Here is a 19,361-nt window from a genome sequence, read left to right on the forward strand (position 1 = left end):
ATTCAGCTGATGCACCTGAACCTCATAAAAATTCATTTTCCCTACCTTTTCATGTCTACCTTTTCCAGAATCTTCTATGGATCTAGTCTCCCATCCTCCCCCCTTCAACTTTAGCCCTGCAATTCCTTGCTTATAAATGCTCATACTGTTTCCTCTGTATGGTGTAGACCAGTGGTACTCAACCTTCCTAATGCTGTGACCCTAAATATACCTCCTCATGTTGTAGTGACACCCAACTACAAAATTATTTACATTGCTACTTCATAACTGTAATTTTGCTATTGCTATGAATAGTAATGTAAGAGCTTTCTAATGGTTGTAGGTGACCCCTGTGAAAGGGTTGTTTGGTCTCCCAAAAGGGTCATAACTCACATGTTGAAAACCCCTGGGGTGGACCTTTCACTTCTGGGTGTGATAGAACTCATACATCTATCAGTATCCTGAGATGCTGAAGATCCAGATACTGAAATACTGAGATCCAGAACCTGCTTAGATTCTTTGTGAAAATCCCTCCTTTCCCCTTTCCCCATTGTCCCTAGGTTCCCTCATATAGTTATAGAGAGCAAGTTCTGTTCTTCCAGCCTACAAGGCCCTCCTCAGATTACTACCTGCTCTTACTTGGGGTTCTTTTTAACAACATGAGCTGAAAATGAATCTCACGCCTCTAAGACTATAAAGTAGATCCGAGAAAACTGTTGATTAGTCTTTCATTGTCATTCTGGCTCAGCAGTCAAGAGTTCCTTCTCTTGGCTCAGCTCTAACCTCAGCATGCCTAACCCATGAGTCACAAATTCCTGAACACAGCACTTAATCGGCACAGCTAGGAAACTCTGTCCACACACGGGATTTCCCAAGGATTTGAAAATCTCCCTTTAAAATACCTTTCCCCAAGCATTTCCATCAGAGGTGCCTCCATCTGTGAAACAGAGTAACAGAGATAACAGGGCACTGCTACTCTGAAGATGAACCAGAATATTTCCCAGAAGAACCTGCCTCCTCAAGGAGCTACAAAAGAAGGCATGAAAGATATTTAAGATACTCAGCCCACAGACTTAATAAACTCAATCTCAACATGCACATTTTAATACAGCAGACATTTTTAGGCTGGTTCAGGCAAAAGAAAAGCATAAAAGATATCCAGCTCGTAAACTTGCTGGATTCATACTGAACATAGAAATTTTTGTAGAGTAGACTGGTTTGGGCAAGGATTAAAAAGACAGATGGAAATTTCTATGACTGGATCAAAATTCCAGATTAGTGCCAAGAAAATAAAAGTACCTCTTTAAGCATAAGCTATTGGAAAGCATTAGTTGACAGCACTGTGGTGACATAGTTCTTATTCACCACTCTGACTTTCATCGCTATTACTAGTTACAAGGGTCAGTTCCTAATCTGAAAACAGGGATGAACATTTTTACAGAACTTAAGCAACAAGGTTCAGTCAAGGAGATCAGAACTTCAAGACAGTAATAGGTGCATGTGCCACAAAGAATCTCCATCCCTTGGTAGGACAAGCTTTTGCCAAAGCTATGGATGGGAACCTACGAATATGTGTCATATATTTTTATAAAATATGCTGAAGTCCTACGTTATAATGAAGCTGATTAGAACTGTGCTGTCTCCCTTTTACTGCCACTTCCTCTTTTGGCTCTTCGGGTATTGTGTGATGCCGGTGTAGCTGTAAGCACTTTTGAACTCTGGCTAAGGGAAAGTTGTGCACAGTCAAATTCAGCATATGTTTAGTGATGTTTATTGTTTCACGGTGGTCACATTCTAGATGGCTCTAGCGTATTAGCCTTCCTAGTGAGGATACCTTTTATAAATGCCTCTTTGTTCACTACACTTGCTTTTTCAGCTTCCTGACACAGAAGTCAGACCGTGTCTGAGTCATCCAGGCTAGCATGGCACAGCAGAGGGGAAACAAGGTCAAAGTGCATATAGCTAGAAGATAGACTAGGGGAGTTTCTTCCTCTTAGTAGGGTGTAGAGTTATATGGAGATAGGTAAGCCTGCCTCAGTGCTAAACTGAAGAATCATCTCAAAACGTGCTCAATAGAATCAATGTGTTCAATTGTTCATTTTCATGCAGTTTTTGGTATTTGGAATGATCATGCTTGATTGGAATTTGAGCATGTTACATAGAATCTACCAAGATGTCAGTGTTTGTAGGACATGCACCTGAAAGACAGAAAGTTCTATCTATGAAGTTGTGTCCTAGTGTCATCTCTGTTACTGTGATAAAACACTGACCAAAAGCAACTTAGCGGAGAAAAGGCTTTATTTCAGCTTAAAGGTGATAGAGCTCATCACCTAGAGGAGTGAGGACACAAACTTAAGCATGAAATTTAAGCAGAAACCACGGAAAACCTCTGCTTGAGTGCTCATTCCCAGATACATACTTTGCTAGCTTTTTTATATATAGCCTAGGACTACCTGCCGTTTTTACAGTGGGCTAGGCCTTTGTACATCAATTAAGCATGAAGACAATCCTCCACAAACATTTCCACTGACTAGTCTGATCTGGGCAATCCCTCAGTTCGGACTCCCTTCTCAGTTGGGCTTCTTATATTAAGTTGACAACTTAAAGTCTATTTCTATCACAACAACACACTTCTATACACAGAGAGGTCTTATTAGCTAATGTGGCCAACTACTCAGCATGGATTCACACATCAACATAGGAAAGCTTAGATTTGAATTAATGGCTAACATGGGAGGCACTGACCATTATAATTACTGACAGAGAGAAGAACAGTGACTATAATAGTGATTTTTAATATTACTATGTTGAGCTGCCATTGCAAAACTTCTGAATTTCTCCAAACCAATAACTGGGACAGTTATTTTTCAAACAGTAAAGGTTAAGTAGACATCAGAGAATAAGTTGCTCTTTCAATTACTTGAATAGTAAATTGCATTAAAATACTTTTATATGCAGGAGGAAGTGAAGATGAAGAAGAAAAATAAGAAGATCACAAATATGTAACTGAATCTGTGAAGTTGTTTATAAGAATGAGTACCAATTTTGTAATGTTTTTGAAGGACACATAAAATAATTTCCAGTATAAACATGCACTGGAGTCATTTTATGGATATTATCTCCTGATCATCATTAGTTCCAAGGTAGAAAACTCATAGACAGAATTGGTGCTGTTCTCGCTCACAAGTGAGTCTTACTTTTTATTAGGTTAAGTCATGCTTGAAAATCCAAATTTAGATTAGATCATTGAAAACAGTATGCTATACGGAGCTATATACTCTCTGTACAAAGAAAATTCTCTAAAGTTAATTTAATTTTGTGGCAAAATTATTCTTCTGGCCATTCTTCAGTGTAAAAGAGAACTATGCTATAATATATTATTTGCATCATGAGAGACAAAAATTTAACTTAATCATTTATTCAAGACTGAAAATCAACTACAACTTTTATGTAAATGTTTCTCCTAATCTTCAAGTATCTCTTTTGGAAGAGTTGGTTTAACGTTAGAAATAGAAAATCCAAAGTCTTAGCTCTAACTTTCATTCTTAAATGGTCCTTGCAAGTTAGGAAACTTTGACATCTCAGACAAGTGCTCCTTGGGGCTGGTCTGCCTGTTAGCGGCCTCTCCCACCTCTCTGTGTTCCTCCTGTGTTCTATCGTTGTTTCTGTTTCAGACATGGTGTACTAAAAAAGCCTTAAATACTATTTAATATGCCAACTCCTTCACCCATACATCTTTCACCTCTTGACAGGATGGAAATAAAACAAAGCAACAATAACAACAATGAAACAGTGACTAAATGATAAAGACACACTATATTTATGGAGTTTATGTTTCCTCTATTTTCTTGACTTTATAAATTTGCAATGTGTTATTTTTGTTGTTTAAGATAAAGGTTTCTTTTTGTGCTCAGTTTTACACTGAAATTTGCATTCTTCCTTTCAGGGAAGTCTCATGGCATTATGCCGTTTGGGTCTCATGAAACTTTGATCTGTTAAACTTTTAAAACGTTTTGCGGTTTTAAACTTCTTAAAAGTTTCATGCACATATTAATCCACTGTAAACTCCTCTATGTACCATGAATGTTCTTTGCTCCTCACATGGAGTCAAGGACAATGTGGCCTGGGCATGAAAGATGGCCTGGTCCCAACTGACTCTGAATTTCTTCTCTAAATTTCTGAGTGACCTTGATGTTGACTCTTTATGTCTATGCCATGCCCCAATGTGCAAAAACAATACTGGAAAAGAAATTCAGAGAACAAAAACAAGGAGTACAGAATAATTGGAACCACTAAACTCAGTCTTTCACCAAAATGTAGACTCAATTAATAACAGTTATAATCAAAGTGCCACAGAAATTCAGTCACATTTTCACATTTAACAAAATCAGAATTTTTGCTACTCTTAAATCTATTTGAAGCACTATTCTTAAACCATTAATGGGATTTATATTGTGGTCTATCTTATATTAAAATGAATTGAGGTAAGTTGAAAGTACTTTTATAAAAGATGAGATTTAGAGAATGACCTGACAGTTGTCTATGGCCACCCCTCTCTTCTCCCATTACCTTCATTTATTTCAGAGGTGTGTCCCTCAATGAGAACATTTACTGAGCAAGTGGCCAGCTGAGAACACTAACTCCTCTATTTGTTGCCTATGATTTAGGTCAACCTCTCTGAACCCCGGTTGTCCCACCTAACAGTACTAAAACCTTTCCTTGTGAGGTTGGTGAGAGAGTTAAATGAATTCATGCACAGAAAAAGCCAGTATTCTGGTTGCCCAGAGCAGATACTCCATGTATATTTTAATTCTCACCCTCTTTTCTGTTGAACTCTTCGGCAGCTTGAAGACCCATATCAAGAAAATATTAATAATTTTCTGTATTGCCAAGCAAATAGAGATTTTTTAGTCATCACAATCAAAATATTTAGAGATTTTCATGGTTTCTGGAAAAACAGATGTCACAGCCAACTTGAGGTATGTCGAACAGCTCAGTCGTCTCTGGATTTGAGTCTAGCAAAGCATTCCTGAACTGTCCCCATCCCTATGGCCACTTGCACAGTGGTATATCCAGTCAGCAAGAAATCCATTTTAGAAAGACACAGTGTGTCAGGGCCATGGATTATTATTTGAGCCTAGAACGTTTCAACAGAAGAGCTTAAGGCAACATTTAATATGACAAGAGGAAGTGGTTCCGATTTTGTGCCAAGTTCCCTCCTTCTCAAAACAGGTCTACATCCAGTTCTGGTGACTCACCTGGCTACCTTCAGGGTACCTTAGATATCTAGAGTGTTGGAAAACATTAGATCTAAATAGAAGAAACCACTATAGAGCAAGACATTCTGAAATCAAAATGTCACAGGGAAGAGATCATATGTTTACTAAGTACAGTACCCTGTTTTTGTTATAATGAGATAGCCAAGGCTAGATACTTTGTCAAGAGTCTTATATGGTTAACAGCTTGGAGACAGATAGGCCTGTACTTAACTGCCTGAGGGTGTTCCCAGCCTCATTGCTTAATGAAGGATGACACGGTAGCAAGTAGGTACGTAAGAGAGAGTTGACAGGGTGAGACAGGAAGCCAGCAGACAAGCCCAGTGAGAATTACATTAACCCTTGCTGAGGACAAATCCACTATGACCTAAAGCCATTGTACCAGTAAGCACCTCATTAAAAAAAAAAAAAACTCATCACTTTTCCAACAGCAGCAGAAAGATGGAGTGTAAAACTTCCAGCTTGAGTTTCTGGGAGTCTCGTTCAACCTATATTCAAACTACAGCACCATGATTGTGGAGACTTTCAGTGCAAATGTCTGGAAAGTCAAGGTTGTAATTATAACAATAAAGAAGTAGTTACCTTCCCTAGTCTTATGGTGAAATATGTCATCTTCAAAATTATAACAACAACAACAACAAAGAAACCTCTAACGAAGAAAAGCTAAGCCTTTGCTCGATGGTATTTACTCAGTGAGAAGACTTTGACAGAGCTTTAGTACCTTGTTGGATGTCAAGGAGCCTAGCTGAAAAGGCCTCATATCCATCTACCTGAAGGCTCCGACAAACCCATATACAAGAATCTCTGAAGCCCAGTAGTGAAGGTCTTCACTGAAGGTCAACTATATTTTTTTTTTGTAAGACTCTTCCTGGAACAAAATGTTGTCATGCTGACACAGACAGTACAAGTCTCTAGAAAGTAAGGAATTTGTCTCTAGGCTTCATGCCTAGAACAGTTCATGTATACTGTCTGCATGGTATAGTTTGTTAAAGCCCGGGGTGAGATTTTTGTACATCCCTGCCTTACCCTGTGGGTACCATAGCACAGGTCATTAGTTGGATTAATCACTTTCTCCTTCCATACAGTTCTAAATTATACATCTCTGTTCTCTTAGGATCTTTTCAACTATCTGCCAATGGGAGTGACTCAGAGAACTGGTCACAAAGAATCCTCAGTTGGAATCCGTTAATCATTATTTGAAAGAGAAAATCACACCTCTCCAGCCCCCAAGACATGTAGTAAGAGATGGCCACATTGTTAATGATCCCCCAGAAGAAATCCTTTGTCTTTCATCATTTTCTCTTAGATAGTAGCACCTTGGTTTAAATTGAAAAGAAAACCGGTATTGGCAGGATCTCTTTTATGGGAACAAACGCTTAAGCATCCTTGGTGTGTGACAGCTGCCTCAGTGGTGAAGTCAGGAAAAAAAAAGAAAAAAAAACCCTCCATGAATGAAAAGAGGAAAACCAGTTAAAGAGTCTTAGTAGAGAACACTGGGGGAGAAGACAGAGGTCAGATACGAGAAGCTAGAAGCAAGAGTGTTGCTAGGCCAGCTCTTAGAGAATAATTAAAAATTAAATTAAAGCTCCATTGTGGACCATTTGCATATTTATGGTGTAAACATTTCTTCAATGACCAAACTTTTGTTACCAACCGTTGGTAAGGGCTAAGAAAACTCCCACAATTTAGCAATAAGCTCTGAGCACAAGTGAGCTGGCCTGACCAGAGACTAGCAGTAGCACATGCCAAGAAGTTCTCTCTGGCCAAGGTCTAACTCCCATGGTATCCCTGGGGTTATGACTCTTTCCTTGGCTACTAAGTACATGCTTTTTCTAGCATTGCCTTTTAAAGATGCCGTCACTACATTTTACTTGAGAGAGTTTGGATTCATACGCCGTTATTCAAGAATGGTTTTTCCATTGAGAGCATGAATCAAGTGAAGTAGGGTCACCCCTCAAAGTGACAGCCATCTCTGTTCACAGGATACATGACAATTGCTTTTCTGTCAATGAACCCTTGTCACATATCAGGCTTTGTATCTTCTAAAAGGATGCTAAAAGCTACATTCTAAAATAAGTTGATATCATCCAAAAGTTAGACTTACACAGACAGACAGTGATCATGGGCCTGACTTGACCAAGAAAGGAAATGGCATGACCGTTTGTTGGCATCCTGTTGACCTCTGGATCCAAGGTCATGCTGTTTCTCCTTCTGCTTGTCTGTGGCTTCTCCTAGCTGCCCAAGAGCAGAGCTGACCTTAAGGTAATTAACTACATCCAGCAACATATGTGCTATGAGTGAGCAGCCTGAATTTTGAAACAAAATCTCATTTGGCAACATTTCAGTTTGTTGAGTCATGAGCCTGACAAGTAGCTGCAACCCATGAAGTAGCATTTCCTGAGTCCAAGCATGAGAGAGGGAAGTGAGGCTAAGCCTTTGCTCCAATGCTGCTCTCTCTACTTCTGCTCGTGGCCACAGCCTCATTAGAAAAGTTTCCACTCTTCTCCATGCAAACTCAGTTCCATGAATCCAATCAAATCTTCAAGACTATATATGTTAAGACTTGAGATCAGTATTTCTCCTGCTTTGTGAAAGTGCTCTCCCAGGAAATGACAATAGCTGGTGACTGTTAATCTATGACCAGGGCTACCTCTCACATGATTGATAACAGTAATTTGGGAAATGAATTTCCTGTCATTAGGATATAAACAGTTATAATTAACGTTATGAAAGAAACTGTATTGGGACAAATGAGAATAGTACATTAAGTTCTTAAGCTACAAAAATAAAATAAGCAAAACAATAAATAAGCAAAACAAAAAAATAAGCAAACAGATTGTAGATAGATAGATAGATGGATAGATAGATAGATAGATAGACAGACAGACAGACAGACAGATAGATAGATAGATAAAGCAAGAGTAGCTTCCCATTAGACCTGTGTATGGCTTTCTCATCAAAGTCTTAAGCATTGAAATGCCTTATACATACTCTATTTCAAAATATGTGATAATTCTCTCAATTTATAATTGAGAAAGCTCATGTTCATATGACACTGGAAACCTACTTAATCCCCAACCTCTTGATGTTTTTGCTACTCATATCGACAAATGACATGCAATCAATTGCTTCTCTGACCTACCAACAAGAGATCTTAGTCATAGAAAATAGGAATTTGACTGAAGGTCAAGGGACAGTCATAATTGCAGCAAGAGGGAAAATTATACTGAAGACCGAATGGCCATTGCACTATTAGAGATTAAGTCAGCACTCTGGGTACATGGATGGCATGCAAGGAATGGAGCAGAGTCATACTACACAGAGTAGACAATTATTTCCGGAAACTTTTACCCCTCTTAGGAGCTCTTTTAAAATTTTTTTGTTCTTAACACCACAAGAAGAATACAAATTGATATATTATATCTATCAAATATCTATCAGAACTCACCTGCCAAACCCAGTGTGGTCCTGGTGAGGACAGAGTGACATAGTTCTTACCCCTGGGACAGGGCTCCCTAGTGTGAGCCTCCACAAGTGTTGATGGCTGCTGTGGAGGTAAGGCTTGATTGTAGAATAGTTTGCATATTTTACATTCTGAAGGAAAATGTCTTCTCTGTTAACATTAATGACTCCATGAGAATTAGAGTCCAGGAGTTGAGGGTGTGGCTATATCTAAGCAAAAAGATAAACACTGGGACCTTCAGGACGGCTCCCAAGGCTATGGGAAAGAACTCTAAATAAATGAGTTCAAAATAATTTCTCAACGATTGAAAATGTAAGAGTGCAATATGAATTTGGAGGGATTTCATGAATCTAAAGGAAAAAAGTCAGCCACACTATGAGCCAGCTTGTCAGAAAGATACAAATGCAAGCAGATTCCTGAGTTCAAGGTCAGCTTAGGACAGAGCCGGTTAGGCCCAGATGTGGTAGAAATGGTATAATTTCTGTCAGGGTTCCACCCAACTAGCTTATACTCTGTGCTTAACAAAGGCATACAGATCTCTGAATTCTTTCGCAATGTTAAGAAAAAAAATGTATGCTTGCTATCTCTTAAGAATCAAAGAATGAGGTGCTGATTCATAAGATAATCAAAAGGAAACTTGGAGTGAGCTGGATTAATCTGTAAAATAAGAGACTGGACCTGTGTTCCTCAGGAGATGAGCCAGAGAATTTTTTAGGATAAAAAAAAGAGAACTGCTTGGACAGACAGACAGACAGACACACACACATACACACACACACACAAACAGAGAGAGAGAGAGAGAGAGAGAGAGAGAGAGAGAGAGAGAGAGAGAGAAACACACAAGGAGACAGGACACAGACCACCGAGAGAGATTGTAGAATAGCAAGCAAGCAGAATCTAGACAGAGAAATCTCCAGAGAGAAAGCACAACATAGATGGAAGAGAGAAACAGACTGGAAAAGCTGTATCAAGCAGAACACAGGTGGTCAGAGCTTGGATCTATGATTTGACTTGGAGGCGTTCTTTTTGCTGCTCCCAGACACCCCTTAAGGAGGTCTGGTCCTTGGCACTCGCCTATGTACAGACATTCAAAGTCTTATCCTGCTATCCACAGTCTAAGACATAAATCTTTTAATGTAGTATATGCATTGTTTGCCTAACCTGTAAGTAGGTATATATTGAGTCTCTGTAATAAATTGAAATGTTGCTATAAGAAAATGTTACCATAAGAAAAGGTCACACGCAACATAAGCCCTGTTGTGGAGATAAAACCATACGGAAATACATATATTTTTACTAAATAGTACTGATAGCACTTGTAATTGTCATGCTTGATTATAAACAGTCTGGCTTGTTGAGTATGATATTTAAGGAAGATGTTTTATCAAATTCAGAAAAGAATGTTGAGTAGACAGACAAATATTTTCATTGATTTATTTTGTGTCTGTCTTTGTGTCTGTCTCCTCCCCACTCTGTGTGTGTGTGTGTGTGTGTGTGTGTGTTTGTGTGTGTGTGTGTGAAGATGTGCGTGTAGTACCAATGGAGTCCAGGAAAAGGTGTGAGATCCTCTTGAGCTGGAGTGACAGGCAGTTCTGAACCATCCCGTGTGGATGTTGGAAAACAAACTCTGGTCCTGGGGAAGATGTGCTCACAACCACTCAACCATACCTCTAGGATCACAGGTGATTAAATTTTAATTTTATCTAGTGAAAAGTGGGGTGCAGTGGTAAGGAGTGATAATTTTACTTTTTTCTTTATCTCTCTTGCCTGCCAGAAGAAATATTCTTAGTTAGATAATACAATAACTGGCTATGATCCAATTGACTAAAAGACTCAAAGAAAATTTGCTAAGCCAACCAGTGCTGGTGCTATGTTAATCTTTTATCTCTGCTGTGAACACTGTCACACTGCCACTATTCATAGCCAGAGTATCCAGAGGAGGCATTTCTGCCAGGAAAAGGCCAGGCTGGGTAGCCATTTACTGGAGCTCTCTGCTGTGTAAACTTCTAAGGAATGATGAAATCTGAGTGGCATGTTCTTTACTTTGCTTTTTTTTCTTCCTGACTGGAAATATTCAGCAAAGTAAGCTCACAATTGAGGCTGTGTGTGTGTGTGTGTGTGTGTGTTTGTGTGTGTGTGTTTGTGTATGTCTGTGTGTCTGTGTGTGTCCAATGTTTAATGGAGCAGAATCACTGAAGGAAGGGTTTTATGCTTTTCAGGTTGTTTTGATTCTTCACCTTCTGACTCAAGTGATTAGTGTTACACATTTGCTCACATGTATAAAACATGAAAGGGCCCGAAAACAATACTTTAGTGAAAAATGCACAATACACTGTGACATAGTCCTTTAAGAAGCAATTATAAGTGTTATTCCATTATATTTAAATATTTGTGTAATCCACAAAAGTTATTTCAGGAAACACTAATGTGGTCAGTGACTTATGGTTATAAAATATTGATTTGGACTCTTCATGATGACAGTGCCAAGCTTTGTCAGTCTGTATTGGTGTTTCCTTTCTACTGCTACATCCTGTACTTTGAGATCAAGTAAAGAAAGACAAGAAGCACAGACCAGTTAAACCAGTAGTTCTCAATCACTGGCGTTCAAACAACCCTTTCACAGGAGTTACTGGAGACCATTGGAAAGCACAGATAGTTGCATTATAATTTATAACTAGTAAAATTATGGTTATGAAGCAATAACAAAAAGATTGATGATCGGGAGTCACCACAACATGAGAAAAATGTATTGAAGGGTTACAGCATTAGGAAGGCTGAGAACCACTGGGCTAGACCCTTCTCACACATCTACACTCAACCAGAATTCCAGCTCTTGATCTGGTGTTGTGCATACCAGAGAATTTCAGGGTTGAAGCACTTGGTATTCCGATGGCCAAATAAACACAAGAGTTCCCCAGTCTTGTTTCTGTTGCTATAACAGAATACTACGGATTGAGTTGCTTATAGAGTAAATGTCCTTACCTCCTACTGTTCTGGAGGTTGGAGATTGGTGAGTTCCAGAGCATGGTGCTGATGAAGGACATGCTGAGCACCATAACATGGTCAAGGAGCAAGTCAACTAACAGGTGAGGCAGAGAGAGGGAGAGAGCTGGTCTAAATCACCCTGTTAACACCACCACCACCACTGCCTGCTGCAACCAATCATATTCTAAAACAACAGCATTGATCCACTTACCAGGCAGTGCCTTAGTATCCTAACCACATCATGAAGGATACCACCTCACTCCTCAAGACCCTTAAAAAGAGAAATAAAATTTCAAAAGGAGCTGGAAGGAGACGCTCAAAGCATAGCAGAGGGTCTCTAGGCTGCAAGGACTGTGGAGGAAACTATTACTGTCATATCTCTGTGTAGTTCATAGAATAAACTGGATAGTTGAAAAAAACTGGATAGTTGAAAAAAAAGAAGAAAAAAACCGTATTTTTCAAGAAGGAAAAATAAACACCTAAAATACAATGCACAGACTTGATACAGATTCTCAACTCTGCCTTTCCTTCTGGCCACCGATTTTCTTGTCTGGTGAAATACAGGCTTTAAGACCAGGAGTCAGTCTTGGATCTGAATGTAACTTCCCAATATGATCACACAACTTCTGCTCTTTACCCACAATTCAGTAGGTCACATCAAACCACATTAGCAGAGAGGTACACAAAAGGGCAACAGGGCTTTGCACATATTCTTCAAGGACAGGGGGCATTTTGAGAAGCCACTGGGCCTGTCAACACTGTCCAAAGCCCGGTACTTATCACCTCTGATTGATAGTCTCATACCCAATTGCAAGCCCTTTCATTTCTCCTGCCTAGCGTTCCCAACCTCACTTTTCTAACCCCAACGTTTCCTTTGCCCTCTAGCATCTGCTCACACTGCATCCTTACGACTTCCACAATCTAGTTTTCATTTCCTGTAAAGCAGTTTCCAGACATGATCCTCACCCTGCACCACCAACAATAGTTTTTCTCACCTCTTCAGAACATCTGAGTGCTTTCAAGGCCCTGACAAGGATACTCTCAGTGTAGCCACCTACACTCTCCAATTGCTGTGTGCCCTAAAAGCATGTTTTTTTTCTTTTTTGGTTTTATGCATACCTATTACATGTGGGGCTTCCATATAGTCCATGAGAGAGTCCTTTTTTTGCCCTACCTGGTTCTCATGGTTTTTAACCTCCTCCATTTCAGAACCTTCAGACGACTCATGAGCTCAGTCTTCAAGAAGACCCCCACTGCAGACATCACTCTCTCCAGAAAGTATCACATCTAAGAACACAGACAAAAGGAAGCTCTTTGCCCAAACTTTTACCCATGACCTTTTGTCCTTCTGGTTGTTGAACTTGCAAGTTTATAATAAATGCACTCAACATAGAGAATCAATAATTTCTTGGAGACCCATCATTTTCCACTATTGTAGGGAGTCATTTCTAAGTTGTCCTCTCTATGGCTTATGACTTCCATTCTCAATATCTTTATCCTGTTTCCATCCTCAAATTATACAATACTATTGTAAATCAATGTGTGTAAATTGATACAAGTATTTTATGAAGCAGTATAATGCAATGCCTTCTGATCCTATCGGGGCCTTCCTAGGTCTTGCAATCCTTTGGTTCATTAATGTCCACTACCCTTTGGACCTTCAGAATTGTTTTCCCAAATCCTAGCTACTCCTCTGGAGCACATGGCTCTTTCACTGGTCTTGATCCCTCAGTAAAGTAAACCTACTCTCCTACTCCAGCGTGACAATTTCTAACCTCACCTTCCTTTATCCTCAGCATCTCCATGGATATTTGGCTTTTTTATATTAAAAAAATGTAACTCCCTGTAACTCATGTGCTAAGTAAAAAGTCAATGAAACTCATTAACCTCAACAGATTGATTTATTACTTATTTGAGTCATTTTTATTTACTCTGCTTAATTTTTATCATGACAAAATATCCATAAAATTTATCACAAAAAATCTGCATCTTAGGTGATAGTCATATAGTCTTATGCAACTATCACTATTGTCCATTTTCAGAATGCCTTCATCATATAAATGGAAATCCTGTGTCTGTTCGATAACTTCCATCGCTGGCAAGATGAGTCAGGGTGTAAAGTGCTTGGTGTGCAAGCATTAAGACCTAAGTTTACATGCTCAGCACCAAAACAAAGATGAAGAGTGACTGAATGCATGTCACTATGCACAGCACTTTGGAGTTCTGGAGAGACAGGCAGATCCTAGGGTTCCACAGCCAGCTAGTCTAGCCAAAGCTGGTGAGGTTAATGGGGAGCCCTGATTTGAAATCAAGGTGGAAAGCAATCAAGAAAAACATCCCAATATCAACCTCTGTTCTCCACATGCACCTTCCCACATACATCCAACACACATGCACACATGAACTCACCTACACAAAAAGAATAATAACTTTCTAAATCCCTTTCCCTTTGGCAACCACTGTTGTACGTTCTGTATTTATGTTTTTCCTTTTACTGAATGGGATGTATAAAACATCATTTTTAATTTTAATAATTTCATATCTTATTGGTTTGCTTTGGTTAACAATACTTTCGGTAACCTTTACTTCAAGGATACTTTACAAATGTTAACTGATGGTACTTTTATATTAGTTCTAGGAGGAATATTTTTGAGACTTTTAAAAGATTGAAAATGTTTTAAGTTGACTGAGTACATTTCCTCATCCACACGAGTGCTGGCTGAGGCTTCAGGCTTTAGATGTCCATAGAGCTGGAATTACAGATGTTTGTGAGCTGCCTGATATGGATGCTGGCAACTGAACTTATCTCTTTTGCAAGAGCAGAACATGCTCTTAGCTGCTGAGCCATTTCTCCAGCCCCAATGACCTTCTATTTTTAAGAAATGACTCCAGTGAGTTAATTGTTCTGTGATTTGGAGCTTGTATATATACAGTGGCATTCAGCTATAGTAAAACAAGGAGGAATTAATCCTCTTATCACAGTAAGATTCAAAACAGCTATCCTTAGGAAATTTGTAAAGAGATGTAGTGTTTGGTGAAGGACTCTTTTGTGCAGATGGCTACCATTTCCTTGCAGAGTCCTCAGGGAAGGAGGGGATGGGTAGTAAGACACAGCACAGGCAATCTCTGAACTCCCATTGGGCCTTAATCCTATTCTGAGTACCCCACCTTTATGACCTTGTCTGTATCTGACTATCTTCCAAAGTTCCAGCTGTTAATACTATCGGATTGGAGTTTAAAGCTTTGACATGGCGGAGGGGAGCAGTCATTCAACCTGTTGCCAACAAAGTTGAAAGGCACTGCTTCTGCTTCCTTTATTCAGTAGCTGTTTGCAGAACGATTAAATAGCACCCGGATGCTAACACACTTCATCTTAGTATCAGTTCTGTGAGACGAATACTATTGTTGGCTTTCTTTTACAGATGAGAAACATAAACTACTTAAGGTTGAAGAAACTGCCAGTGACCATTCCATGAGGATGTATTGTAGCTGAACTTTTAGCCCTAATAGTCAGGATGACTCTGTAGTTCCACATGTAGAACAAACAAACAAAAACAACACAACAACAACAACAACAACAACAACAAAACCAGAAACTAAAGGTTGCAGTCAGACAGATTCTGAAATGGTTTAAATAGAGAGTTACAAACATGTCTATAATTATCTGGTGTGTTGGCTCCTGAGTCTAAGAAGTACTTGGAAGGTGGAAGAAGAAGGCTTGGAAATTCAATAGCTAGTTCTAGGTCAGCCTGGGTAATAGTAATAATAATAATAATAATAATAATAATAATAATAAAATACTTTCAAAGACTCAGTTTTACAATACAGATAGATTTAGATAGCATGAAAATAGTTGTACCAATAGACTAATAGTTATATAAAGCCATAGTCCTTTATAGTTAAACTGGTGCTTGTGACATCTGTGGCCTGTTATATTCAGGGACCCCCTTTCCAACTCAGAAAAAAAACCCACAGCTTTCCCTTTCCTGTGGACTTTCCTTAGTGATAACAAAATGTGACCTGTCATATAGCAGGGTAGGGATGTTTCAGGAACCATACCGGGAGTTCGGGAGTTTGGGAAGTTCCTGAGTTCTGAAAACAAAGAGGAGATTGCTACAGCATTCTAAAATAAACAGGGACCTAACCTTGGCAATGATCTTTCTCCTCACCCTCTTCACATGCCTCCCTGATAAAAACCACCAGTTGTGATTTACCACAAACACAGCAGGCAAAAGCAATCATCCTCAAGTGGGATAAGAGACAGTAGATTATTAAAGAAAAAAAAGCGTTAATCTGAGACACGAACGGAATCTACAACACTCAAAAGAGGAGAAGCTTCCATATCCCAAATCCCTGTAGTATCAAGTGGAATCCTAGGTGGCGTGGCACACACGTGCACTTAATGCGTGTGACCCACCTCGCCCTGCGCACTGGGGACTCTGGAGTCTCACTACTCCCCCCTGAGCCATCACTTGTCCAGCGAAGCACGTCACTCCCTCCCCTTTGGGACTTTGGGGCAAAAAGCAAAAATCCCAGAGTCTAATCCTTGGGAGTGGAGCAGAGGGGAGGAGCAATGTCCTTTCCGGTTGTGGGGAAACACCCTGTGCTCCGGGAATTTCCCTGGCCCGAAGCTCTGGAGTTTCGTGCATAAAAGGGGCTCGCAGGAGCCCTAGAGCTCCAGATCACGACTCAGAGCCTCTAACCAGCTCCAGCACTCCAGACTCCAGCCACACTCCAATACAGCACCATGGTCTCAGCCACCGGCTCGCTTCTCTGTGCAGCGCTGCTGCTGCTGGCCGCCAGCCGCCAGGCGATGGGTAGGTATCCCCACTGCTATGGGGGAAGGAGGGACCTCTGGTGGGCGCAGCCGCCTACAGTCCTGCTGATCCATTGTCTTCTCCCATAGGGGCACCTGTCAATGAGCTGCGCTGTCAGTGCCTGCAGACCATGGCAGGGATTCACCTCAAGAACATCCAGAGCTTGAAGGTGACGCCCCCAGGACCCCACTGCACCGAAACCGAAGTCATGTGAGTATCTCCCCGCACGACTTTTGCCATTTCCAGAGTCTCCCAAACCCTCCCGCTCCTCCCACCCCACCCATCCTAGTGAGACTTCCTCACGTGGGTCCTTCTCTCTGCAGAGCCACACTCAAGAATGGTCGCGAGGCTTGCCTTGACCCTGAAGCCCCCTTGGTTCAGAAGATTGTCAAAAAGATGCTAAAGTGAGTTGTGACTTGTGTTTGTACTTGAGACTAGAGTCAAGTGTGAGAGCGAATACTGTCATCTGACCCCTGAACATTAATTCTATCAAGGAAAGGCTGTGTTTATCTGGAGGCCAGAAAATTGTGGTTATTACTTTGGTAATTGAACTTAATTTGAGACCATTAATTGGTTCAGATGCTAGAGAACTGTGTCCTGCTTGGCCACCACCATGATCAAAACCTCTATGCAAATGGATGGGAGCAAGGTGTGTCCCTAAAAGATGTCGTAGAAGTGGCCATCGGCCTATAAAGTCCCTTCAGGGGCTGGAAAAAAAAATGGGATCCTTGGCAAAGCATGCCCCGACAGCTTTCTTTCGCCAGTGAGATTTCCCTGAGTCCAAGCCTTAGGTCTCTGAATATTACATAATTCTTGAACTGAAGCCACAGAGGAGATAATAGCAGCTGTATCACAGAGTTGTGTGTGAGAGATGATTAAAGTCACATTTGTAAATTAACCCGTGGTGATGTAGGGGTTTTTCCAAGCCCAGTGACTGACTCCACAGGAACCCACAGTACAGAAGTCTGGGTGCAGGTGTAAACTTGTAGAAGTCCCATCTAGAGCCTCAGAGACTGGTATTAGAGAATTCTGAAAGGCTTTGATGACTGTTTGTAAAAATAACTCTTTTTTTTCTGACTGCAGGAACACCCCCAAGTAATGGAGAAAGAAGACAGATTGCTCTGATGGCGCCTGTCTGGAGAATGCTGGCTTCTGACAACACTAGCTTAACACATTTCACACTTTCTTTTGAGGGTCCTATTTATTTATGTATTTATTTATTCCACAAAGTGTGTGGTTCTTATTTTACATTAATATTTAAGGCTGTGGATGTGTTTCATCGATGGCAGTTCAGTTCTGATTGTTCAGCTTAAAGATGGTAGGCTTAAAATATCTTATTAAACTAATATTTATTGGGAGACCGTTAAGTGTCAACCACCACTGTGCTAGAAGAGTATTGGGCAGCAAGAAGCGCAGAGAGATGAGAGTTTATGATCATGATTTGTGTTAGGGTGAGGACATGTGTGACAGGCTATGTTTGTATGTTTTGGAAATTATGTCAGTTATTTATTGAAAGTCATCTTTCATATTACATGGTCAACATTGATGTGTTGAAGCTTCCCTTGGACATTTTATGTCTAATTGGTAGGGCATAATGCCCTTTTATATTCTTTCACCAATGTTTCTCTTTGTCTCAGGACAGAGAAGTTCAAACAATTGTTACAACTGAAATAAAAAATAAAAGTTTTATTAAAAAAATAACATGGGTGCTTTTTGTTTTATTCTTCTTAACATCACAGTCTATAGTTAATCTTGTACTTGTGCTGGCTGGAGTTTCTTATGACTTGCTTACTTGAGGAAGAAGAATTGGTACCCCTTAGAAACACATTCTATGCTCCCCCAATGTTCATGATAATTCTAGCTTTATATAAAACATTGCTATTTTCTACACTGACCAGTTTTCATTCAAAAGAATAGTTCCTTTTAAAAAAAAACTTTATTGTTGCTTAATTTTGAGAGAGGGATCATGCAATGCTTGCTCTGGACAGGATGACAGTTATGCAGAGCGGATAGACCCGACTCTAAAATTTTTGACAAACTCCTGAAGTCTTATAAACATTTTAACAAGCCTTTTACTATGTAGGTCTTCCAAACTGTGTAATTATCTTTCCCTTTTAATGAGGTTGGTGGCTAGAGGTGAAAAGTGGATTCTTTCTATAGACTTTAAAGCTCCGTGTTAATAAAAATGCTAATAAAAGTAATGACTTATACAGGTAAGTGCACACTGTGAGGTAAAGTACATGGTTTAAGGAATCAGAATGAAAGCTAATGAGATGTATGGTTTCAGAATATACATGTTTTATCAATGGTTAACATATTAAGGAAAATTGTATCAGGTAAGAATGTATATTACCATATCTAAGCAATGCTGAAAAAAAGAAAAGGGAAAGTTTAGACTTAAAAAAATACAAAAGGCAAATAAAATAGAATAAAATAAATGACCTCAACCATGCATGCAAAAAAACTGAAGAAATAACCTGAGGAGTGTTGGGGGAATCTGACAGAAAAATTGCTAAGGGTCAGGTTTAATGTCTCAACCCATGGCACCCTGAGCTAGGAGAAAGGAACGTCAGTCACATTGATACTCTTCCACATAATCCAGAATCCCAGTGCAAGCAAGAGAGCAGCACATAGATTCGAATTTGAGGAACATTCCTCAAACTATCTAACAAGCACACGCTTCAAAATTGTCTGTCTGAGGGGAAACAACACACAGTCACAAACTTACACAGATCAGAGAAGACAGATATGAGAGCCAGACACAATGCTTGTGGTAGATTGAAATCGAGAATAGGAAAAAAGAAAGACATGGATGGAATACTGGTAGAATTTGAATAATGA

General features: G+C 39.8%; 1 protein-coding gene across 1 annotated transcript; it reads left to right on the top strand.

Annotated features, from left to right (window-relative positions):
• The first annotated feature begins 16,312 nt into the window (after window positions 1–16,312).
• On the top strand, window positions 16,313–18,204 carry LOC114608658 (growth-regulated alpha protein-like). The gene is made up of 4 exons (XM_028752663.1): window positions 16,313–16,520; window positions 16,610–16,730; window positions 16,844–16,924; window positions 17,604–18,204. The coding sequence occupies exons 1-4, from the start codon at window positions 16,451–16,453 to the stop codon at window positions 17,617–17,619; spliced, it is 288 nt and encodes a 95-aa protein (XP_028608496.1). The 5' UTR covers window positions 16,313–16,450; the 3' UTR covers window positions 17,620–18,204.
• Window positions 18,205–19,361: the final 1,157 nt, after the last annotated feature.

The sequence above is a fragment of the Grammomys surdaster genome, unplaced genomic scaffold (assembly GCF_004785775.1).
Source record: "Grammomys surdaster isolate TR1022 unplaced genomic scaffold, NIH_TR_1.0 125928, whole genome shotgun sequence".
Taxonomy (NCBI): Eukaryota; Metazoa; Chordata; class Mammalia; order Rodentia; family Muridae; genus Grammomys; species Grammomys surdaster.

Bases quoted from the DNA above. Each gene is read 5' to 3' on its own strand.
- LOC114608658 (XM_028752663.1), top strand. From the start codon at position 16,451: ATGGTCTCAGCCACCGGCTCGCTTCTCTGTGCAGCGCTGCTGCTGCTG. The intron at 16,521-16,609 runs GTAGGTATCCCC...CTTCTCCCATAG, and splicing joins CGCCAGCCGCCAGGCGATGG to GGGCACCTGTCAATGAGCTG. The intron at 16,731-16,843 runs GTGAGTATCTCC...TTCTCTCTGCAG, and splicing joins TGCACCGAAACCGAAGTCAT to AGCCACACTCAAGAATGGTC.